The sequence below is a fragment of the Pelodiscus sinensis genome, chromosome 17 (genome assembly GCF_049634645.1).
Source record: "Pelodiscus sinensis isolate JC-2024 chromosome 17, ASM4963464v1, whole genome shotgun sequence".
NCBI classification, from domain to species: Eukaryota; Metazoa; Chordata; order Testudines; family Trionychidae; genus Pelodiscus; species Pelodiscus sinensis.
In genome coordinates this window covers 6,407,650-6,429,200 of record NC_134727.1, presented here as the reverse complement: position 1 = coordinate 6,429,200, position 21,551 = coordinate 6,407,650, and the positions used below count along the sequence as shown (strand labels likewise).

At 40.9% G+C, this 21,551-nt stretch overlaps 1 protein-coding gene across 2 annotated transcripts in view; it reads left to right on the top strand.

The window, feature by feature from the left end:
* Positions 1-21,551, top strand: part of DOCK2 (dedicator of cytokinesis 2) — a 497,337-nt gene that overhangs the window by 400,626 nt on the left and 75,160 nt on the right. For both annotated transcript variants that reach the window (XM_075900153.1, XM_075900154.1), the window contains 3 exons: positions 15,760-15,860; positions 15,954-16,012; positions 20,853-21,001. In XM_075900153.1, coding sequence (XP_075756268.1) covers positions 15,760-15,860; positions 15,954-16,012; positions 20,853-21,001 — 309 coding nt within the window. The remainder of the gene's footprint in view (positions 1-15,759; positions 15,861-15,953; positions 16,013-20,852; positions 21,002-21,551) is intronic.

Sequence of the window (21,551 nt, the reverse complement as noted above, 5' to 3'; positions counted from 1 at the left end):
TTCCCATCTTGTATGTATGGAACTGATTGTTCCTTCCTAAGTGGAGCACTTTGCATTTCTCTTTATTAAACCTCATCCTGTTTACCTCTGACCATTTCTCTAACTTTTGAATTATGTCCCTATCCTCCAAAGAAGTCGCAACCCCACCCAGTTTGGTATCATCTGCAAACTTAATAAGAGTACTCTCTATCCCAATATCTACATCATTGATGAAGATATTGAATAGTACGGGTCCCAAAACAGACCCTTGAGGAACTCCACTTGTTATCCCTTTCCAGCAGGATTTAGAACCGTTAACAACAACTCTCTGACTACGGTTATCCAGCCAATTATGCACCCACCTTATCGTGGCCCTATCTAAGTTATATTTGCCTAGTTTATCAATAAGAATATCATGCGAGACCATATCAAATGCCTTACTAAAGTCTAGGTATATGACATCCACCGCTTCTCCCCTATCCACAAGGCTCGTTATCTTATCAAAGAAAGCTATCAGATTAGTTTGGCATGACTTGTTCTTCGAGTCAACAGTGTGATGCTGTTGCAAAAAAAGCAAACATGATTCTAGGCTGCATTAACAGGTGTGTTGTAAGCAAGACACAAGAAGTCATTCTTCCGCTCTACTCTGCGCTGATTAGGCCTCAGTTGGAGTATTGTGTTCAGTTCTGGGCACCACATTTCAAGAAAGATGTGGAGAAATTGGAGAAGGTCCAGAGAAGAGCAACAAGAATGATTAGAGGTCTAGAGAACATGACCTATAAAGGAAGGCTGAAAGAATTGGGGTTGTTTAGTTTGGAAAAGAGAAGACTGAGAGGGGACGTGATAGCGGTTTTTAGGTACAGGCAGTCCCCGGGTTACGTACAAGATAGGGACTGTAGGTTTGTTCTTAAGTTGAATCTGTATGTAAGTCGGAACTGGCATCAGCCGCTGCTGAAACTGATCAGTTTCAACAGCGGCTGAATCTGGACACCAGTTCTGACTTACATACAGATTCAGCTTAAGAACCCCAGGCATCCCCAAGTGAGCTGCTGCTGAAACTGATCAGCGGCTGATTCCAGGAAGCCCGGGGCAGAGCAACTCTGCCTTGGGCTTCCTGTAGTCAGCCCCTGGTCAGTTTCAGCAGCGGCTGACTTGGGGACGCCTGGGGCAGAGCAGCTGGGGTACTGCCGGGTTGGTATAGTAGCGCCGAGGAGCGGCACTGCGGGACCAACCGGCAGCGCCCCAGCTGCTCTACCCTAGGCATAGGCAAGAAAAGCCTGGTCTGCTGGGGGGCGGAGAGGGGGCACTAGCTGCACCCCCCCCCCCCAGCAGACCAGGGAGACGCTGGTGGCGGGACCGCCCGCGTCCTCCACGGCTTTGCTCCGTCTCCCTGGTCTGCTGACCCGGGAGACGGGGAGCAAAGCTTTGGAGCACGCCCGCAGCGGGACAGCCCAGGCGCACCCGGGCTGTCCCGCTGCGGGCGTGCTCCGTGGCTTTGCTCCGCGTCTCTCTGGTCTGCTGGGGGGGGCTCCCCCCCCAGCAGACCAGGAAGACGTGGAGCAGCTTTTCTCGCCCCGGAGGATGGGGCCGGCAGGACTGCAGTTCATCTGGGCGTCCCGCCGCTCCAGTCCTCCGGGGCGAGAAAAGCCCCGTTCGTAACTGCGGATCCGACATAAGTCGGATCCGTGTAACTTGGGGACTGCCAGTATCTAAAAGTATGTCACAAGGAGGAGGGAGAAAACATGTTCTTCCTGACTTCTGAGAGTAGAACAAGAATCAATGGGTTTAAAATGCAGCAAGGGAGGTTTAGGTAGGACATCAGGATCCTCTGTGTGCACGGCTTTCCTTTTAAAGTCTGATTTTCACATTATATTTTGGTTGGACGAGACAAAGGCTGTGCACATCTCAGAAACATCAGTAAAGACAAATAACTGACAGATAGGACTGAATGACAGTTGAAATGTCATTTATAAAGTAACAGAAAGCCTTGCAGCATGTGTTTCTATTGGTGGTGCACATCCATGTAGTCTTTGGCGCACACAACAAAATGTATTCTGCACACAGATGGAAAAAATTAGAGGGCGCTTTGCCTCAACCCCCCTTCTTATTCTTTCACTTGCTTCCTCTTGCTTTCCATATTGGAATAAAGCTCCTTGTCTTCAAGGTCCATTGTACCTGCACTGTTCTCTACTTTCATCTTTCCACTTATCCCTTTGGACTACTCCAGCCACGTGATCCTAACTGTTCTCTGTCTCGCCTGCCTTTTCCCTTGTTTTCCTTTATACCCCCAACCACCTTTATTGCCTGGTTTGCAGTATCCCAAAGTTCTCTTTCAAATGCATTCCTACTAAACTTGCACAAGGCCTATTAAACCTTGTCCCTCCCGCTTCCTATTGAGGATTATTTTTAACCAGCCTCTGAACTATAATTCATAAAACATGAGCGTAAAACATCAAGGTTGCACAGTCAGTCAAAGTCAAGGGACATAAATGTAAGGTTCAGCATTAATATTAATGCATCCATGTTGCACAGGCTGATTTGTATTCCGGCTCTTGTGGTTAAATGTGAGGTTGACTGCATTGCCCTCTGTTGTAAAATGTTAACTCTGAAATATACAAAGCGGCAGAGCTGGTGCATGTGTGTTTAGTGTGAAGATGAACTGCGGCTTTACCCCAGCTGGTCAATGAATGTGCAGTTGTAATACCTCCGTTTACTGCTCTCCAAAAATGGTTGAAGAAGTAACCCTGCCATGGGGCAGCAGGTTCAGAGCGAAGTAGAACTGACCCTCCAATTTTGTATTTTTTAAAATATTTGTTATAAGACACCTCCTAGCAGGGGCAATGGGGGAGGGGAAAAAAGGATGAAGCTACACGTATAGAACAATCACAGGCACTTCTAGGCCAGCTGTGATTGTTAATGAAATGTCTAATCTGAGCTACTCTTCAGGTTTGAAATACCTTTTGCCTTTTACTTCTTGGTCTAGGCACAGCTAGGACAGCTTTACGGCATCTGGATCCTTTGCTTTTCAGTTTAATCTCTTCTTGCCACTAGCAGCATTAGCTCTAGCCTACAGGGTAGGATTTCGAACCCGGTCTTTCTTCACATTGCCAAGTTAATTATTAAAATTCATTTTTCTAGTCTTATTTGTCTCATTCTCAGTATGGTATGGTCATGCTAGGATTTCCTGTCATGTGATATACATGTTACTACAATGCACTAAGCTCTTCTTACAATTCTCCAATATTTTTTCTCTGATCTTCAGTTTTTAAGCATGGGATGAGAAGCCCTGTATTAACCTGTGGCATCTACCCAATTTGGCAATAACAGCAGATAGTCTTAGAAAGTTAGACTTGTAGGCATTTTCTTGTCCTGCTTCTCTCCTTAGTGTCCTAAATGTGTAGCTCAGAGATGAGATTATTGATTAGGTTTATACCTAAAACAAAAACCAAGCATCAAATATGGTACATTGTAGAGAATAGCATTTTAACTGCAAGTCAAGATTAAGGTCTTACTGACAGTTCTAGGTAGGAGACTGTCTATATTTTGCCCTCATTTTGCTATAATTAATGCTGTCTTCCCTTCACTTCTTCAAATAAATGGCAGTGGAACTTAATTTTTATCTTGGTTTGCAATCCTGGTCTAGTCATATTTAAAATATTTTGATTATTCTAAAGTTCTATCGTCTTATGGACTGGTATCGGTAAAATATAGGTTGTATAATTAGCTTGGATTTACAGTAGCGTCTTTTATACCGAAGGATCTTGAAAGTGCTTCCCAGAAGTACAATAGCACCAGTGACACACAGACATCTGTAAGAGGGGAGAGTGTCACACAGCTGGCACAAGGGCACTGCACAACAGTGAAGGGGTGGCGAAGTGTTGACTGAAGACAGCGGGACAAATTTGTACCCTTGAGATAAAGTGCCATGCAAACTCTTATCTCCATGCAGGTCAAAGAGGATGCAGTTTAAAAAGTCCTTCATGTTCACAAAGGTTTCATTAATGGAAAACAGACTCGGAACTAGCTCATCAACTAGGTATTTCTAATGTAGCTAAGCTATCACTCTGACATATGAGCATCGGCTGAATTGCCAAACATTATTTTGTTAAGGAGAGATTTTTCCCTATTTCTTGGTTCTTTTAAAATGATCTTCCTCTCCTGAAGAAGAATTGCACTGTTTGTTTCAAGAAGATGCTTGCTTTCTCTCTCTCTCTCTCTCTCTCTCTTATTAATTCTTTATTCACATTTAAGGCTTGAGGGACCTGCAAACTCATTTATTTGCTAAAGAAAAAGAATTTCCCATTGAAATGCAGCCATGGCAAGTGATCTCAAACATATTCAACGTATCATATTTTTCTCCTGAGTATCAAGTGTTAATTTTGCAAGATTTTGTCCATTTGACAAGACAAGCAAATGTTTGACGGTAATAGAAATTTATGAAAGCAAAACATACACCCATAATTACATATGTGAAAAAGGTAGGCTAGATTTGTTTTGTTTTGTTTTGTTTTGTAGAAAAGAAGTAGAAACAGATTAAAAAAGTTTAAATGTAAATCATCATTTTAATAATTTTACAGGTCGACGCAGTTAGCAAAACATGTCTTAATAATCTTCAGTTCTGCTCTCTCATCTTTCAATACATCTCAAAATCTAGGGGAGATTTTTTTTTAAAAGGACAAGCTCTTTTCTGTCTCAGAAGTCATTTCGATTTTTTCTGTCTTGGTTTTTGAAAGGAACTCAGTGTATGATTTTCCAACTAGGTGTTCATATAGAGAAAAATGAATACAGGAATAATAACTTCTATCATCTCATCTTTTATTTGTGCTTATTTTTATGGATGCCCTGCTGGTGCACTGTTACATTTTACTTTTATAAACAATAAGCATTTAGAAATTGACTCTTGTTTTTTTTCTTCTGCTAGTCACTTATGTCAGCTGCTAGAGATTGCTTTCAAATAGAAGCACTGTCAGTGTCATTGCATTGCTCCATCACCTCTCGATCTGGAAGGAGCCCTGTTATATGTAGCCATTACTCCTAACCAGTGACTGAACACACCAGCACTATAATGCAGACAACTTCCACACCTCTCTAATGCCACATCATTCCTTGAAATGACTTTAGATTTGCAGCATTCTTTCTGTGGTGTTTCTGTCTGAAGGTGACAGCTTCTGACATTTTAGGGACAGCAGAGATGTTCTAACAGAAACAGTTTTGTTGTGTTATTATCTATAAAGAAGAGCATCCATTACAAAACTGCCATGCAGGGTTTGTCCCTGTTGACTCCTGTTTTGCCATTTAACAGCCTTTCTTACAGGGCTTTGGGAAGTAAAAGTGTATATTTGACTGGTACAGTATCTCTAATTCTGTGTCGCCAGCTATAACTTGACTACAGGGTTTTGTTACAAAACATATAAGCTGTGTCTAGACTGGCAAGTTTTTCCGCAGAAGCAGCTGCATTTGTGGAAAAACTTGCCAGCTGTCTACAATGGCCACTTGAATTTGTGCAAGACACTGACAATCTAATGTATGATCGTCAGTGTTCTTGCGCAAATACAATGACTCTCCCGTTTGGGAAAAAGCCCTCTTGCGCAAATGCTTTTGCGCAAAAGGGCCAGTGTAGACAACTGAGAACCGTTTTGCGCAAAAAAGCCCCGATAGCGAAAATGGCGATCGGGGCTTTCTTGCGCAAAACCGCATCTAGATTGGCACGGACGCTTTTCCGCAAAAAGTGCTTTTGCGCAAAAGAGTCTGTGCCAATCTAGATGCTCTTTTCCGCAAATGCTTTTAATGAAAAAACTTTTCTGTTAAAAGCATTTGTGGAAAATCATGCCAGTCTAGAAGTAGCCATATAGATCCCCACACATAACTTCTTCCCCACTCTCTTCCTGTAATACCAGAATACATTCTCACTGAAAAGAATATAAATATGACATTTTTTCTTATCATTTACAGTTATTAATTTCTGGAAGCTAAAGTGTTACTAACTCTTGGAGCTAAAAAAAACAACAAATAGTCTAGCAGCACCTTAAAGACTAGTCTAGCAGCACCTTAAACCCCTTCTTCAGATGATTGGAGTATTGAAAGTCCAGATCCCAGAATAAATAAGGGAAGATATGTGTGGGAGGGGAGAGGGAGAGAGGAAGGATGGGGGTAAAGGAAAAAAAAGAGGAAAAATAGTGACTTGGATTGTTCAAGTTACAAGAGGCTGATAAGAACAATTTGCATCTCTATAAGTACCCACTGTTTGGTTGGTTGGTTAAGTCATTAGAATGTGGAAGGTAGAGTGTGAGACAGCCAATATCTTTATTCATTCCTCCCTGATAGGCAGGGCTTGACAAACCCTGGTGGGAGCCACTCGCCAGCCCCGCACTGCACATGTGCCACATTGGCACTGCACATGCGCGAAGCGCTGGTGAATGGGGCGCTTGGAGCGACCGGCTGAAATTCAGCAGTTTGTCGAGCCCTGCTGATAGGAATCAAACATGTAAATGAAGTTAAGTTCATAGAATCCTAGAGCTGGAAGAGACCGCAGGAGTCATCAAGTCCAGCCCCCTGCCCAAAGCACGACCAGTCCCATCCCAATCAGGGCTTTGTCAAGCCAAAACTTAAAAACCTCTAGGGACGGAGATTCCACCACCTCCCTAGGTAACTCATTCCAGTACTTCACCAACCTTCTAGTGAAATAGTTTTTCCTAATATCCAACCTAGACCTTCCCCACTGTAACTTGAGCCCATTGCTCCTTGTTCTGTCATCTGTCACCACTGAGAACAGCCTCTCTCTGTCCTCTTCAGAACCTCCCTTCAGGAGTGGAAGGTTACTATCAAATCCCTCCTCACTCTTCTTTTCTGAAGACTAAATAAGCCCAAATCCCTCAGCCTCTCCTCATAGGTCATGTGCTCCAGCCCCCTAATCATTTTGGTTGCCCTCTGCTGGACCCTCTCCAATGCATCCACATCCTTTCTGTAGTGGGAGGCCCAGAACTGGACGTAATACTTCAGATGTGGCCTCACCAGTGCCAAGTAAAGGGGAATAATCACTTCTCTAGATCTACTGGCAATGCTCTTCCTTATGCAACCTAATATTCCATTCGCCTTCTTGGCTACAAAAGGACACCGTTGACTCATATCCAGGTTCTCATCCACTGTAATCCCCGGATCCTTTTCAGCTGAACTGCTACTTAGCCAGTTGGTCCCCAGCCGGTAACAATGCATGGGATTCTTTCAACCCTTAAGACACCCTCAAACAGACATACCACAGAAAGAATGCTGCAAATCTAAAGTCATTTCAAAGAATGATGTGGCATTAGAGTGATGTGGAAGTTGTCTGCATTAAATTCCAACCCTTCTCTGCGTATTTGGCTTGTGGAATTGGCCTGAAGTGGGTTGTGCCCACGAAAGCTCATGATACCATCTACATGTTTTGTGAGTCTTTAAGGTCCTGCTAGACTATTCACTGTTTTTTAAGTTTTTCCAGTTACAGACTAACTCAGCTACCCCTCTGAAGCTCTTGGTACTAAGTAGATGAACTTTATTTTTTAGCATCAACATAGCACAATAATACACCTTAATATAAATTTGCATCTTACAGTCTTTGCTAAAGTAGCCCGCAACAGATTATAGATATATTTAGAAATTAGAGCATTTATGTACTATGGTAATGAGCAGCGAGAGAGAAAGAGATACCACAACAGAACATAAACAACAATGAAAGTTCCCTTCAACGGGCAGAGAACTTCAGCCAATCACATATATTTGAAAGCATGAATGTGTACGCCATCAGACATTGCAATGCATTTGGGTTTCCTTACATTTTATTAACACTGCTAGGTCTCTTTAACTGCATGTGGTCTGATGTTATCCTTTAGTAGTATTTGTATTTCTGTAGTACGTGGTCATAGGCCAGCATCATTATGCTACCACTTCTCCTTTGTGAGTTTGGGAATCTTCTGTGGCCTGAGCGGAAGGAAACAGTCTCAATTTTTTGTTGTACATTACTGTGGAAATCGATATTTATATATGGGACTCACATGTCCCTTAACATTCCTATGGATGGACATATATTTGTGCATCTTTCACCTCAGGTGAAAAAATCCTAAAAAGATATATACAAAGGACACCACTGGCATTCTATAGCGATGTAATAAGGTTCTAAGACATTACAATACATTTTAAAGGAAAGAATATTCAGTAAATGTTATTTAATTGCTCATCTATAACTGTTAAAAGTCTGGGATGGTCAAAATAGTCTATAGACAGAATATTATTTTAGGATTTTTCATTACAGCATCATAGCTTTTCCAGTCCTCTCGTTGCTTCTTCTTATGTGTCCTTCTGCCTGTTGTTGTAGTTTTCTGCATCTGAGGAGGGCAGTGGATTGAGAAATTGTGTTCCTTGAACAGGATCATTAGATATAAAGCAGACAGCAATGCAGAGGACAGGGAGAAGGCTACTATGTTGAATCTTTGAAGCCATAAAAATTGACCTAACTTATTGTTGTACAATATGTGCTTAATTTCTTCAGAGATTCTTTAATAAACTTTTGATTGTTTTCATTAATCATAAAACATTTCTGCATTAGTGCTATCTGTGCAGATTCAGAAAGAGCATTTTGCAAGGAAAATAACTTGCTGGAAAACCTACAAGAAGCTGCTAATTGTTTCCTTTGAAAAAGTGAGGAGTGCTATGGGTTATCAGTGACTTAGAGGTAGGCATTCAACATGTCAGAGGTTTCATCCCCAAAGTATTAACTTCTAACCTCTAAATTTTGAGTGACTTACGACTTTGGAAGGCTAAGTGAATTTTTGTCTCTGCCTGTTTAAACTCTGCTTAAATAATAATAGAGGGCATATTATTTATAAAGCTACAATTGCTGTCAAATGAAATGAAGTATTTAGGGTAGAATGATAAAATGCTGACTGGCTGCATGTTATAACCACAATGAATCAGGATGGATAATTAGTGTATCTGTATCTATGCCTATGGCTGATTTATATTGCAATTTGGTTATCCTTCTACACGTTTCCTATCCATATTATGATATTTTAGCCTGTGTATACAACTGTTTGTATGCATGCTCAATAATTTAAACGTGTAGAAAACTTTGTCATCTTTAAATCCCCTCCTATGTGTTTTCATTGTTCAAGGACAGGTAATGTTAGTGTAATGTAGGCTGATGAAATTTCTCTAGAGATTCCCAAAAAACCCTCAAGATATCAGAAAATATTTTCAGAAAAGCAACTGAAACAACATCCTTATAAAACACCATTAACTATCTTTTCAGGTTGCTTGGTAACATATATTACTATTGATAATATTATATGCAATGATTTATCAATGATATTACCATATATTAAATCCGTTATGGCCATCAAACATAGTTTGTATTAATTACTGTGGCTCAATTATTAACTTGAAATGATGGCATGGATTCTTACACAGTCCAATTTAATGGAATTAAATCAATTAGCTCCATATCTTTCTGTCAAGCAAGGCACATATCATGACTCGATGTTGGCCCATGGATATAAACGAAGTATTGGGGCTCATTATGGCCACGATGGGTTTGCATGAGGTATACATGGTATTTATATGACTTATGCACTCAGTAGTCAGCAAAAGAAATCTAACATGACTTTTGTCTGTACATAGCTATGTCAGGGTGGTGGGTGCACCAACCACGAAAATTTAAATTAACCAAGAAAATGGTTATGAGTTATTTTATAAGATACTAAGTACAATATTCAATTTAATGATATTGATACGGTCATAAATTATGCAACAAATCTGTGGAGCATAATCTTTCAATTCATGGTATGGCCTTGTTGTGCCATGAAATAGCCAAACTAGAATGAGCTCTAAACTGGCATTCCTAGCCGAATGAAGGGATGGCCAAGCAATATAATAGGACACAAGTGGATAAATAGGGAGAACAGAAATGTGTAGGGCCTGAAAGAAGAGGACAAACATCTTGAATGTGAAATGGTAGAAAGCAGGAGCTAGTCGAAGAATCTATAGGGTACCAGGCAGGAAAGATTATTTTAGCATCTGCTGTTGAATGAATGGCTATAGGCCATGTATGTCAATGAAGAGGAGAACGTTGCAGAATTCAAGATAGGAGATGGTAGGTGCTCAACAAGAAAAGCTGTGTGAATAGAAAAAAAAGGTTTGATTTTTGAACAGGTTGTAGGGGAAGAAGAATTTGGATACAGCTTGAATGAGCAAGGCAAAGGAGAGGAAGGGAACAAACATGAACCTCAGATGTTGTGCCTGCATGATGACATCAACTTGCAGTGGTGTCAATGGTGAGAGGGCACCTGAGATGTTCATTTTTGGCCATGTTACATTGAAATGGGAGGGAAGATTTCATGGATGAGAGTCAGAGGGGCAGAATGAACTGAGACGTGACAAGCATGGAAATAAAGATTTTGGTGACTCATTGGGATAAAGATGGTTGTAGCATCCTTGTGAGCAGACAAAACAATGGCGCCATTGGCAGTTGGCTTGGTTTGGTCTCTTTCCCTGAGGACAAGTGTGCTTATCGCAAAAACGCCATTCTATTTGGCCCTAACAAGCAGCCGTAGTTTGGAGAATTTGATGCAAGGTCAAAAATTGAAAGAAAAAAAAAGTTTCTCTTTCCAAGTCAATGCTATGATTTACCCACTGTCTGACCCTGAGCAAATCATGAGCTGTAAGGTGCCATTACCACATGTAATGCCCTTTGGGATGTCTGGGTGAAAAAAGAGCGACTTTAAGTGCACAAAGGTTGAAAGTCTCAGGGGAAAGACTAAGGATTGAATGTGCTGAAGATTCAGGTCCTCTAAGTCAGGACTGAAATCTTTTGGCAAGGCAGCATGTGGGGAGCTTTTGCCGCTACTGTCCATCCTGTGCCTAGTCACACACAACTAATTAAAGCTTTCTGCAATTTGTGCTTTCCTGCTGTTCAGTAAAAAATCAGAAATCCCATTAGATCATTTTATCCCTTTTGCTTGTCACTTCTAGTGTGCTGCATTGTCTGTAGGTTTGAACTTTTATTAAGCTCCATGTCTGTGCTTATACCTTTGCAAACAACTTACTTTTTTCTTAATTCAGTATAAACAGGAGCTGGTGAAAAATGCAAAATATTTCTGTGAATATTCATTCAACTCTTTACACTAACTTTTTTGGACCATGTGTGTACACCCCTTTTTGCATTTGGCTTCCATCAGGACTCTCCCAATTGATTGGCATGGTTTTTGTTTGAATATTTGCTCCCGTAATCTCAAACTTAGATATACAGTCTTTTCATAAACCTAATTTAATATTTGCTCTCCCTGACATTCACAATGAAAGTTCTTGCACACTCATGCAACCAGAAAATGGAAATGCCACGTAATATATTTCACTAGAAATAGTTAAGCAATGCTGCTTGAACATCAATATTTGTGATAAATCCATAGATCCTGGCATTCACAATATTGCTTATATTTAGCTTACGGCTAAACTCAAAGATAAAATATTCATTGTAAATTATTCAGCTGTAATGGGTATAAAGACAAATAGTTTGTGGACATGGGCAAAATGATTATGAGCGAAAAATGTGTGAAATGTATTGTGAATTAAATCAAAACAGACTCCCTAAAATCTATCATGGATGTAGAGTAATTATTTAATGGAAGCCTTTTCAGTTTTGTATGACATCCAGATCTATTTTGTTGTTACGGCTCATGCTTACATGAAACATTTAATTTAAAATATATAACCCATTTCTCTACAAAATGTACTAAAGAGCTTGATACACATTTGAAATTTATTATATATTACAACAGATTCACATGTCATTGTCCTCTGCTCAATCTATAATGCATGCAGGAATAAAGACAACAGAATTTGGCAATATGAAACGGAATACTAAATTTAACATCTAGAATTGTTTCTGTTGTAAACTTGGATTTTCAGAGTTAATGTTTATTTTGACTATATTAGTCAGAAACTTGGTAATGAAATTTTCAATCCAAATGTTATTTGTTCTGCACTAAAAAGCCCTTTTTTGTCCAATTTGAAATACACTGGATATCTGCCATCATATTTAACGTGTCTTTCGCTTGTAAGTTATCCAACATAAATCTATTTGCCATTCCCAATATAATATAAAAAGAATCAGATTATTGGTCAGTGAAGCCAAGAAAGTACTTGCATGGATACAAAATTGATATCTGTCTCCGCATTTGCATCTGCAAAAATGGTCTGCAGATATCCATGTCTGCAGATGCAGACGTTTGCTGATATAGAGCGGATATCCGCAAATTTGCAGGATTCTAGATACAAAAATTGTATCCACATCTGTATCTATAAAAATGATCCACAGATATCCACATCTGCATCCATGGATATAAAGTAGATATCAGCAAATGCAGGGTTCAAAATACAATATTTGTATCTGCAATAGCTGCAAAAATGAGCCACGGATATCTGCATCCATGTCTGTGGATGCAGATACCCATGGATTTGTAGGTCTTTCTACTTACATAACTACAAGGGAAAATGATGGGTGAATGGTGCATCTAATTATCAAAAACTGTGTAAGGCATTCATCACTTTCAAAGGTTTGAGGAAGAAAAGGAACACCTTAACATCATGTTGCTCTTCTTTCTTTTGCTGGCTAGTCCAATAGACAGAGTCCTATGAGGATACAAAATTGGTATCCACTTTTGCAAAAGTGATCCACGGATACCCACATGCACATTATGTATAAAGAGGATAGCCACAGATCTGCAGGCTCTTCTGATCCAATTTAAGACATCAAAACCAGACAGATTTCTGGTATATGTTCTACCAGTGCTTCTGGGTTCTCCATAAATACACTGTCAACACTTGCTCTCTGTTTAGCCTATTTAGTATTTTACTCATGTAGTTGTATTTGCAGATTAGAGACATTCTGAAGCAGCATGGATCATGGCTTAGAACACCGCAGTGGAAATCTTGCAGTCTTGGTTCTCCTCTTTATCAGAGGGTGGACATGTTTACAGTGTGTTTTACATTCATCAATAAATACAAACCCCCAAAGTCTCCAAAAGCATCAAAGTGTCTCAACAATGACACTTTCAGTCATTTTTCAAAAGGCAAAGCCTGGAGTTATTGACCCTGAATAATAGTTCTCCTGGGCAAAACTGTCTTTAAGCATTCTGCAATGTTATATTTGGTCAGTAATTAGACTGGACTGTCATTTAAATGCTGGTAACAGACAAGACACTGAGCTGTGATGTGTTAGTATCCAAAAGTAGGTTCCAGTGAAGTTCTAATTTGTCAGGGTGAATTTAGTCTCTCAATGAATTGTACAATATGATCCAAGGCAAATAAAATGTTGGTGTAATTCCACTGAATTCTGTGGTATTATGCTAAGGATGAATATCATCTGTGGTTTATAGATACTTAAAAGAGAAACCAAAGCATTGTCATTGAGTCCTTCCGCTCAGTTTTTGAGTAATGAAATCTGCAAAGGAAAGTTGTAGAGAAGCTGTAGGCCACTAAGGGAGAAATATATTAATCTTAATGCAGCAGGTTTTTGACACCATAGAAAGGATTTGGAGAATTTTTTTTTATTATGGGAAACGGTCCTAATTTACTCATATTTTTGGGATGTTGGTACAGTATCTGTTCCTGATCTCAGCTTGTGCACAAAGAGTTCTTCAAATCTCAAAGGGTGAAACCCACTTAAACTTTTAATGCTTACACAGAATAGAGCATTTTCTTCAGGCCCTCTGTACCAGGGAGAGTTTCTCTCTCTCTCTGATTGGTGGGGAGTAGTTTCCAGCTGGCACATGCCCCTTGTTTCATACTTCTAAATAAGTGCCGAATGCATGTACTGTCGCCTTTCAGCTATAAAGTACAGGCAGTCCCCGAGTTACGTGGATCCGACTTATGTCGGATCCGCAGTTACGAACGGGGTTTTTCTCGCCCCGGAGGATGGGAGCGGCAGGGCGCCCAGATGCGCCGCGGTCCCGCCGCCCGCGTCCTGCGGGGCAAGAAAAGCTGCTCCGCATCTCCCTGGTCTGCTGGTGGGGGGGAGCAGACCAGGGAGACGCTGAGCAAAGCCGCGGGGCACGCGGGCAGCGGGACAGCCCAGACGCGCCGTGGCTGTCTTTGCTCCCCGTCTCCCTGGTCTGCTGTCTCCAGCAGACCAGGGAGATGGGGAGCAAAGCCTCGGAGGACGCCAGCAGCCGGACAGCCGCGGCGCGTCTGGGCTGTCTCACTGCCCACGTGCGCCGGGGCTTTGCTCCGCGTCTCCCTGGTCTGCTGGTCTCCGGCAGAGCAGGGAGATGCGGAGCAAAGCCACGGAGGACCTGGGCGGCGGGACCGTGGTGCGTCTCGGTCCGCTGCCCGCGTCTCCCGGTCTGCTGTGGGGTGGGGTGGGGCGCAGGTAGTGCGCGCGCCCCCCCCCCCCCCCCCAGCAGACCAGGCTTTTCTCTGAACGCCTGTGGTAGAGCAGCTGGGGCGCTGCCGGTTGGTCCTGCAGCGCCGCTCTGGGCGCTACTGGACCAACCCGGCAGCACCCCAGCTGCTCTGCCCCAGGCGTCCTGATTCAGCCGCTGCTGGTCAATTTCAGGCAGTCCCCGGGTTACGTACAAGATAGGTTTGTTCTTAAGTTGAATCTGTATGTAAGTCGGAACTGGTGTCCAGATTCAGCCGCTGCTGAAACTGACCAGCGCTGACTACAGGAAGCCCGAGGCAGAGTTGCTCTGCCCCCGGCTTCCTGGAATCAGCCTCTGATCAGTTTCAGCAGCAGCTGACTTGGGGACGCCTGGGGTTCTTAAGTTGAATCTGTATGTAAGTCGGAACTGGCGTCCAGATTCAGCCTGTTGAAACTGATCAGCGGCTGATTCCAGGAAGCCCGGGGCAGAGCAACTCTTCCTCGGGCTTCCTGTAGTCAACCGCTGGTCAGTTTCAGCAGCGGCTGAATCTGGACACCAGTTCCGACTTACATACAGATTCAACTTAAGAACAAACCTATCTTGTACGTAACCCGGGGACTGCCTGTATAACCATCATCATGTTAGCCATTTAGATATAATTAAATGACTTAAGAAAAGAAACCCATTGGAAGCTTTTCTTACTATTTACAAGCCTTTTTATTTAGCATTTGCTTTAGCTGCTCCTGGGATAGCCAGACATTCTCCCAGTGGGAAAACTCTCATATCGCTGCAATATATAATTCTTTATCATCAAAGCATCTGGAAGGATTTCCCAGTATTTTAGTTAGCAAGAGAACGCAGGGATTATTCTGTGCATGTGCATGACTCGTTATTTATGGGAGGTACACAGGGTTATATGTTGCCCCTGTTTCATGCACACAGCTTCCTTCACCATAAATGGGAGTTTTGCATAAAAACTGCAGTTGGAATATAGCACAAAGAGAAGAGGCCCTTGTTTAGGAGATACCCGACTATGGAATAAATGCATTGGATGCCTCAGGATCTGGGGAGTAGTGGGATGTATTGTGCTTTACCCAGCACTGCTGTGGTTTGTGGCTTGTCATTATTACTTAACGATCCCAATTCAAATCAAGCATTAGCACTGTTTATTCAAATTCTGTGTGGTTAGGAGCAAATGCAAACCAGTGGCTATAAAAATCCATCTCTTGCCGGTATGCTAATTGTATAGTAGTAATGGTGCTCAAAGCAGCATAGTATTAAAACTTTGTGTTGCAACATTTTCCTTCATCAATTATTCAGGTTTACACCTGTTTTAATATCACGTCTCATGTTCATTCAAAACTCTTACAACTGCCTAATATTCAATTTACAGCTGTGGAACAACTATTTTCATCTGGCAGTGGCTTTTATTACCCAGGATTCTCTGCAGCTAGAACAGTTCTCCCATGCAAAGAACAATAAGATCCTGAATAAGTAAGTACAATTTCCATCTCTTAGCCAATATTTTCTTTACTTGCATAATAAAACATTCATTAAACCAGTCGGGTGTCCCCTTCTCTCTTCTAGATATGGGGATATGAGACGTTTAATTGGCTTTGCCATCCGTGACATGTGGTACAAGCTCGGTGAGTAACGATACCGTCGCAAACACCTCTGTACCCATCATGCACCCACTTCTCTTTGGAAAGAGCCAGTGGCATGATTCAGGAAGTTTAAATAGATCTGATTTTCAACACTGTCAAATGATCTTCCTTTGGCAGCCCAAGCAGATATTGCCACCAGCAAAAGGACGTCAGCTGCGTGGTCTGTGGTTTGTTATACATCTGAACTCACAGGCTGTTCTCTTTAGATTTAAGTAAGGATTCTCTGAAGATTTCAGCAATGTTATCTAACTTCACCTCAGAACTAATTTCATTTTTCCTGCTGTGGCTTTGTATTCACATTTGGTGTAGGATTTCAGTGAGTCCAAAACTTACAGGCTGATTGGAACCGTATTTTAGTTTGGAGCCCATCACTTTTATGACACCCTATGTACAGCCAGTTAATGTTTAGTTCTGTCCCACTTTTCCAATGCTCTTTTGTGAGTCCCATACCGAAATGATGGTGATCCCAATAAACTTGTCCTCTTTATTTTCACTTTGTTTTTAGGATTGTGAGTGGAGGGCTATCTATATAAGCAATACCTGTGACTATATGGGGAGACAGAATCTGGAAAAGTCTGGAATTTACTACCACTAATTTTCCAGAAGATGAAATGTCTGTCTTGCTATCTGAACCAATAAGGTCTAAATCCTATGTCCTCATATAAACTCCATCTTAGGGCATGTCTATACTGCAACACTATTTCGAAATAACTAGCACTATTCCGAAATAACTTAGTCCATCTCTACACAGCCAGCAGTTATTTCGAAATAGTGTCAAATATTGTCAAGCTGGAGGACATCTTACTCTGACTCCTGTAACCCTCATTGTACCAGAAATAAGGAAAGTTGGAGGACGAGTGCTCTACTTACATATAAGTGCTGTGTAGACGCTCCCTATTTCAAAATAAGCTACGCAATTGAGGCAGCTCGATTTGCGTAGCTTATTTCTAGTTAAGCCCTGCAGTGTAGATTTTAAGGTCAGAACAGATCATCTAGTCCTGTGGTTCCCAAACTTTTTGGCATCACGCCCCCCTTTTTGATTTTTGAGAAACCCTCACGGCCCCCCTCCAAAAAAATAGAAGCAAAACTTGGGCTGGGATAGATAGGGGTGTGTGGCTGAGTTGCCTCACGCCCCCCAGTTTGGGAACCCATGATCTAGTCTGATCTCCTGCACAACACATTCCAGGTAGTTATCCCTGTATCAAGCCTGCTCACCTGCATTTCACTAAAGCATGTCTTGGTTTGAAGACAACAAGAGATGAAGAATCCCCTAACTTCCCTTGATAGTTTGCTCCAGTGGTTAATCACGCTCACTTTTAAAAATGTGTCTTATTTCTAATTTGGCTTTTAGTTCCAGGCATTGATTTTTCTTATCCCTTTCACCACTAGATTAAAGAGACCTTTAAATCCTCCCTGTTTTCTCCCTTTATACTTGCACACCATAAACAAATCACCTCATTAAACACAACACATTATTTAAGCTTCTCACTATCAGATTCTTTCCCCAGTCTTTGAATCACACTTGGTCCACTTCTGCCTGGTTCCAAAATCCTGGGTTGTTTTTAGGGGAGCGATAAACAAACTTTCTCATCTAGCTCTGGGAAGCAGAGAGCTGTTCTCTGTTAACTGCAGAAAGGATTTGACACTTGTCAAAGAGAACCCTAACCAAAAAGGCAAAAACAGTCTAAGGGTGAGCTTTAAAAGGCACAGAAGGGTAGCCATTTTAGTCTGTAAGGATATGTCTGCACAGTAGCACGTGCCTTGAAATTAACTACACAATTTGAGCTACACAAATAGCTTAGCTTATTTTGAAATTTGGCGCCAAGTATACACCGCTAAATTTTAAAATAAATTGTTATTCCAGTGTCTTCCTTAATCCTCTTGCAACAAGGTTTACAGGAAGCTAAACTAAGAAGCCCATTATTTCAAATGCCTTTGGAAATAATGGGCTTCTTGTGTAGACACCGCAGAATGCTATTTTTGAAATAGCACCGCTGTGTAAACTTACTCTAACTAAAAAAACTTTAAAAAGAATGAATGGTTCTGCAGCACCTTAGAGACAAAAAAAAAAAAAAAAAAAAAAAAAAGTAGATAGCATCATGAGCTTTTGTGGGCACAACCCATTTCTTCAGAGGAATTCTGAAGAATTGGATTCAACTGAAGAAGTGGGTTTGTTAGTCTCTAAGATGCTGCAGGATCATTTGTTGTTTTCAAATTTCTTTAAAGGTCAGTCTCTTTACCAAGGAATAACAACAAACATGGCTTCTGCTGAGTCACAGGAATATCTGGAACAGGAATTCATCCTGCAATGAGGTTTACCAGCTAATTCGAATTAGGGGTTTTAAATTGGAATCCCGTTTCACTGCCATGTGTAGACGTGGGCAGTTATTTCGGGCTAGTCAATTTCTAAAATGGTGACCGGCTGGGAACATGCAAATCAAGCGTGGGATATTTAAATCCCAGGCTTAATTTGCAGTTCCGGTCACCCTCATTAGCCTCCCTAGATTGATCTAGGGGGCTAGTGTAGACGTACCCTTAGAAAGCAACATTGCAGTCTGTGAGAACACCCTCTGCTATGAAATCAAATATACTTTTCAAATATGCATAGAAAGGGGCTGTATTTGTTGTATAAAGACACATAAAATATTATTTTCTGCTAGCAGGCTTGTTTTGGTCTTTCAGGAAGACTAATGAGATTTCTTTGATATGTATATTTAACTATCTTTTGCCCAACTATACCCCCAACATCAGCTCTTTCCTATGCATTTTTAATGTATGTCCTTAATACCTTGCACCAAATACACTTGCCTTAGTGATCAGAAGCTGTGTTAGTAATGTTTCTTTATAAACCCTGCAAATTCTTAATTTGAGAATAGAGCGTTTCTTTGCTTTTAGACAGAGATTTTAATACAATAAAAATTATTCAGGCAAGTCTGGTTAAGTCTTGCTATTTTAGCATATTGATTATTTAGATTTCAGAGCAATTTTTTAAAAATAAAAATCTGCCCATTTAAGAGAAAAATAGAGGGGGACAAAAAGAAAAAGAAAACCTTTTACAACTACTGTCCTCATTCTCATTCTTTAGAGTCCAGTAGCAGTAGTATGCATTTGAGGTTAAGCTGTTTTCCCAAATCAGGCCTTGCTTTGTGAACCAAAACCACCTCTTATTTTTCATAAATCCAGTAACATTGCAGCACATCTCTAGAATCATTCCATTCACTCTGTACTACACTGTCTGTGTGAGGGCCATTCTCTGCTTCCCCTCCCCCAATGTAAGAAGATGTGCCATAGCCAGCCCCGGCTAAAGAGTTTGCAGAGCCCCAAGCTGTGTGGCTGAGCTGCACGGCTGTGTAGGTTCCAGTCAGGGCAGCGAATGAACATCGGGGAGGGCGGGGCTAGGAGTGGGGCTTCACTTGCCTTGTCCAAAGGCCAGGCCTGGCCATAGCAATAACTAGCAGAAAAGGGCACTGTCGAAAATTGAGACCACAAAGCCATTATCTGTCTCATAACCATCATTTAATATTATTTCCTCTATGATTTACTTGATCTAATTTCCAAATTGCTACTGTCTATGTAAAGAAAAAAAAATGGTAACAAAAGGAATACCATAAATCATACACGGCCAAATTGTGGATTTAGACTGTGCTGCCTAGAAAAGTGAACTAAAAGGCACCATAAATTTTGGATTGAATTTAAGATGAGTAGCAAAGGCCATTTTAATTCTGGTTCCGACACTAACTACCCTGTGTCCTTTGGCAAGTTACTTAGCTTCTTTGTGTCTCAGTTTCCCATCTTTAAAATAAACTCAGTGTGCTTACTGAAAAAAGATGAGAAACTAAGGGTGTGTCTACACAGCAAAATTATTTCAGAGTAACGGCCAGTATTCCAAAATAACTATGCGAGCATCTACACAGCAATTCTGTTATTTTGAAATAATTTCGAAATAATGGACGGCTTATTCCGACTTCTGTAAACCTCGTTCTACTAAGAATAACACCTATTCTGAAAGAGCTATTTCAAAATGAGGCCTGTGTAGACGCTCCACTTCTGCTATTTTGAAATAACCCCTCCCCAGGGCCATTTTAAATTATTCCTCCTGGGTCTCTAAGAAAGCAAGTCTGCATTAGGGAAGCCTGCCTTGGACTGATTTTGAGGCATCCCTGCAGTGTAGACATGCTATTTTGAAATAAGCTATTTCAGAATAACTATTCTGGAATAGCTTATTCCTAAGTAACTGTGCAGTGTAGATGTAACCTAACAGTAAAATGTATTTTCTCTAATTCCCGGTAATTGTTTTTTTTAAAGAGTATATTTCTTTGTCGGGTATACTTAATCTGTACCTCAAAGCCAGGAGGTCAGAATCTCTATAGCCTTTTCCAAGTAATCAGAGATCTGTATCCCCTGTTGGAGAAATTCTGCCTATATATATCTTCAATGTATGACTGCAATACTCTCACCAATTAATTGATGGGGGGGCATCTTCGAACCTTTCTGTTAACTTTCTGCTGCAAGCATTTACAGGAGAGTGTTTAGTAAGATGTGAAAAGCTGAAAAATAGAAAGATTGCCTAAGTGTGAATTCATTCAGCTGGCGTAAATGCTCATTTCAAGCAGCAAATGACCCAACACCTTGAAATGAAGCTATATCCCTGAACAATGCCTTCTGCTTCTGAAAAACAGTTGAGAAGGATGTGTAACTAACTATAAGACCATTACTGAAATAGTTATAACAGTATTTTAATGGCTGCAAATCCTAGATCGTTTCATCCTAAAGTGATAGTTTTTCTCTTTTTTCCAATACTCCTTACACCATTCTGTCCTAGGCCAGAATAAAATCTGCTTTATTCCGGGGATGGTTGGACCAATCTTGGAAATGACCCTGATTCCAGAAGTGGAGCTACGAAAAGCCACAATCCCAATCTTCTTTGATATGATGCTGTGTGAATATCGTAAGACAGGAGAATTCAAAAAGGTAATAGAAAGCTACGTAGGATTTGTTGTAATAGGTACAATATTCTTAAACTATGGATAGAGCTGGTCATCTGCTGCAAAAAGGTATTAAGCATTTGTTAAACGTTAAATGTGAACTGTATGCAGCGAGCTTTCTGTTAGAGAAACCCAGGAAATCTTGTATGACTATATTGGTGTGCAGGTGCCAAAAAAATTTATTATAAAAAAAAAATAACCCTCTTTTTGCTTGTAAACAAACCAGACTTTTAAACATGGAACATACATACTATCAGAATAGTGACAGAGATGGTGTCGTGTTAGTCTGGTCTAGCTGAAACAAAAGACAGGACTATGCAGCACTTTAAAGACTAACACGATGGTTTATATAATTATCTCACCCATTACAAAGATAGCTTCCCCAATTATCACTCCTAATGTCAATACCTCACAGACACTAACCTTCCCCCCTCACTCCTCCTCTGTTCTTAAATCTGATTAGTCAATTTTATATTTGTTCACTTTTTTTTTTGATTGTATCACTTTGGTATATATGGTCATGCCAATTTTCTTCC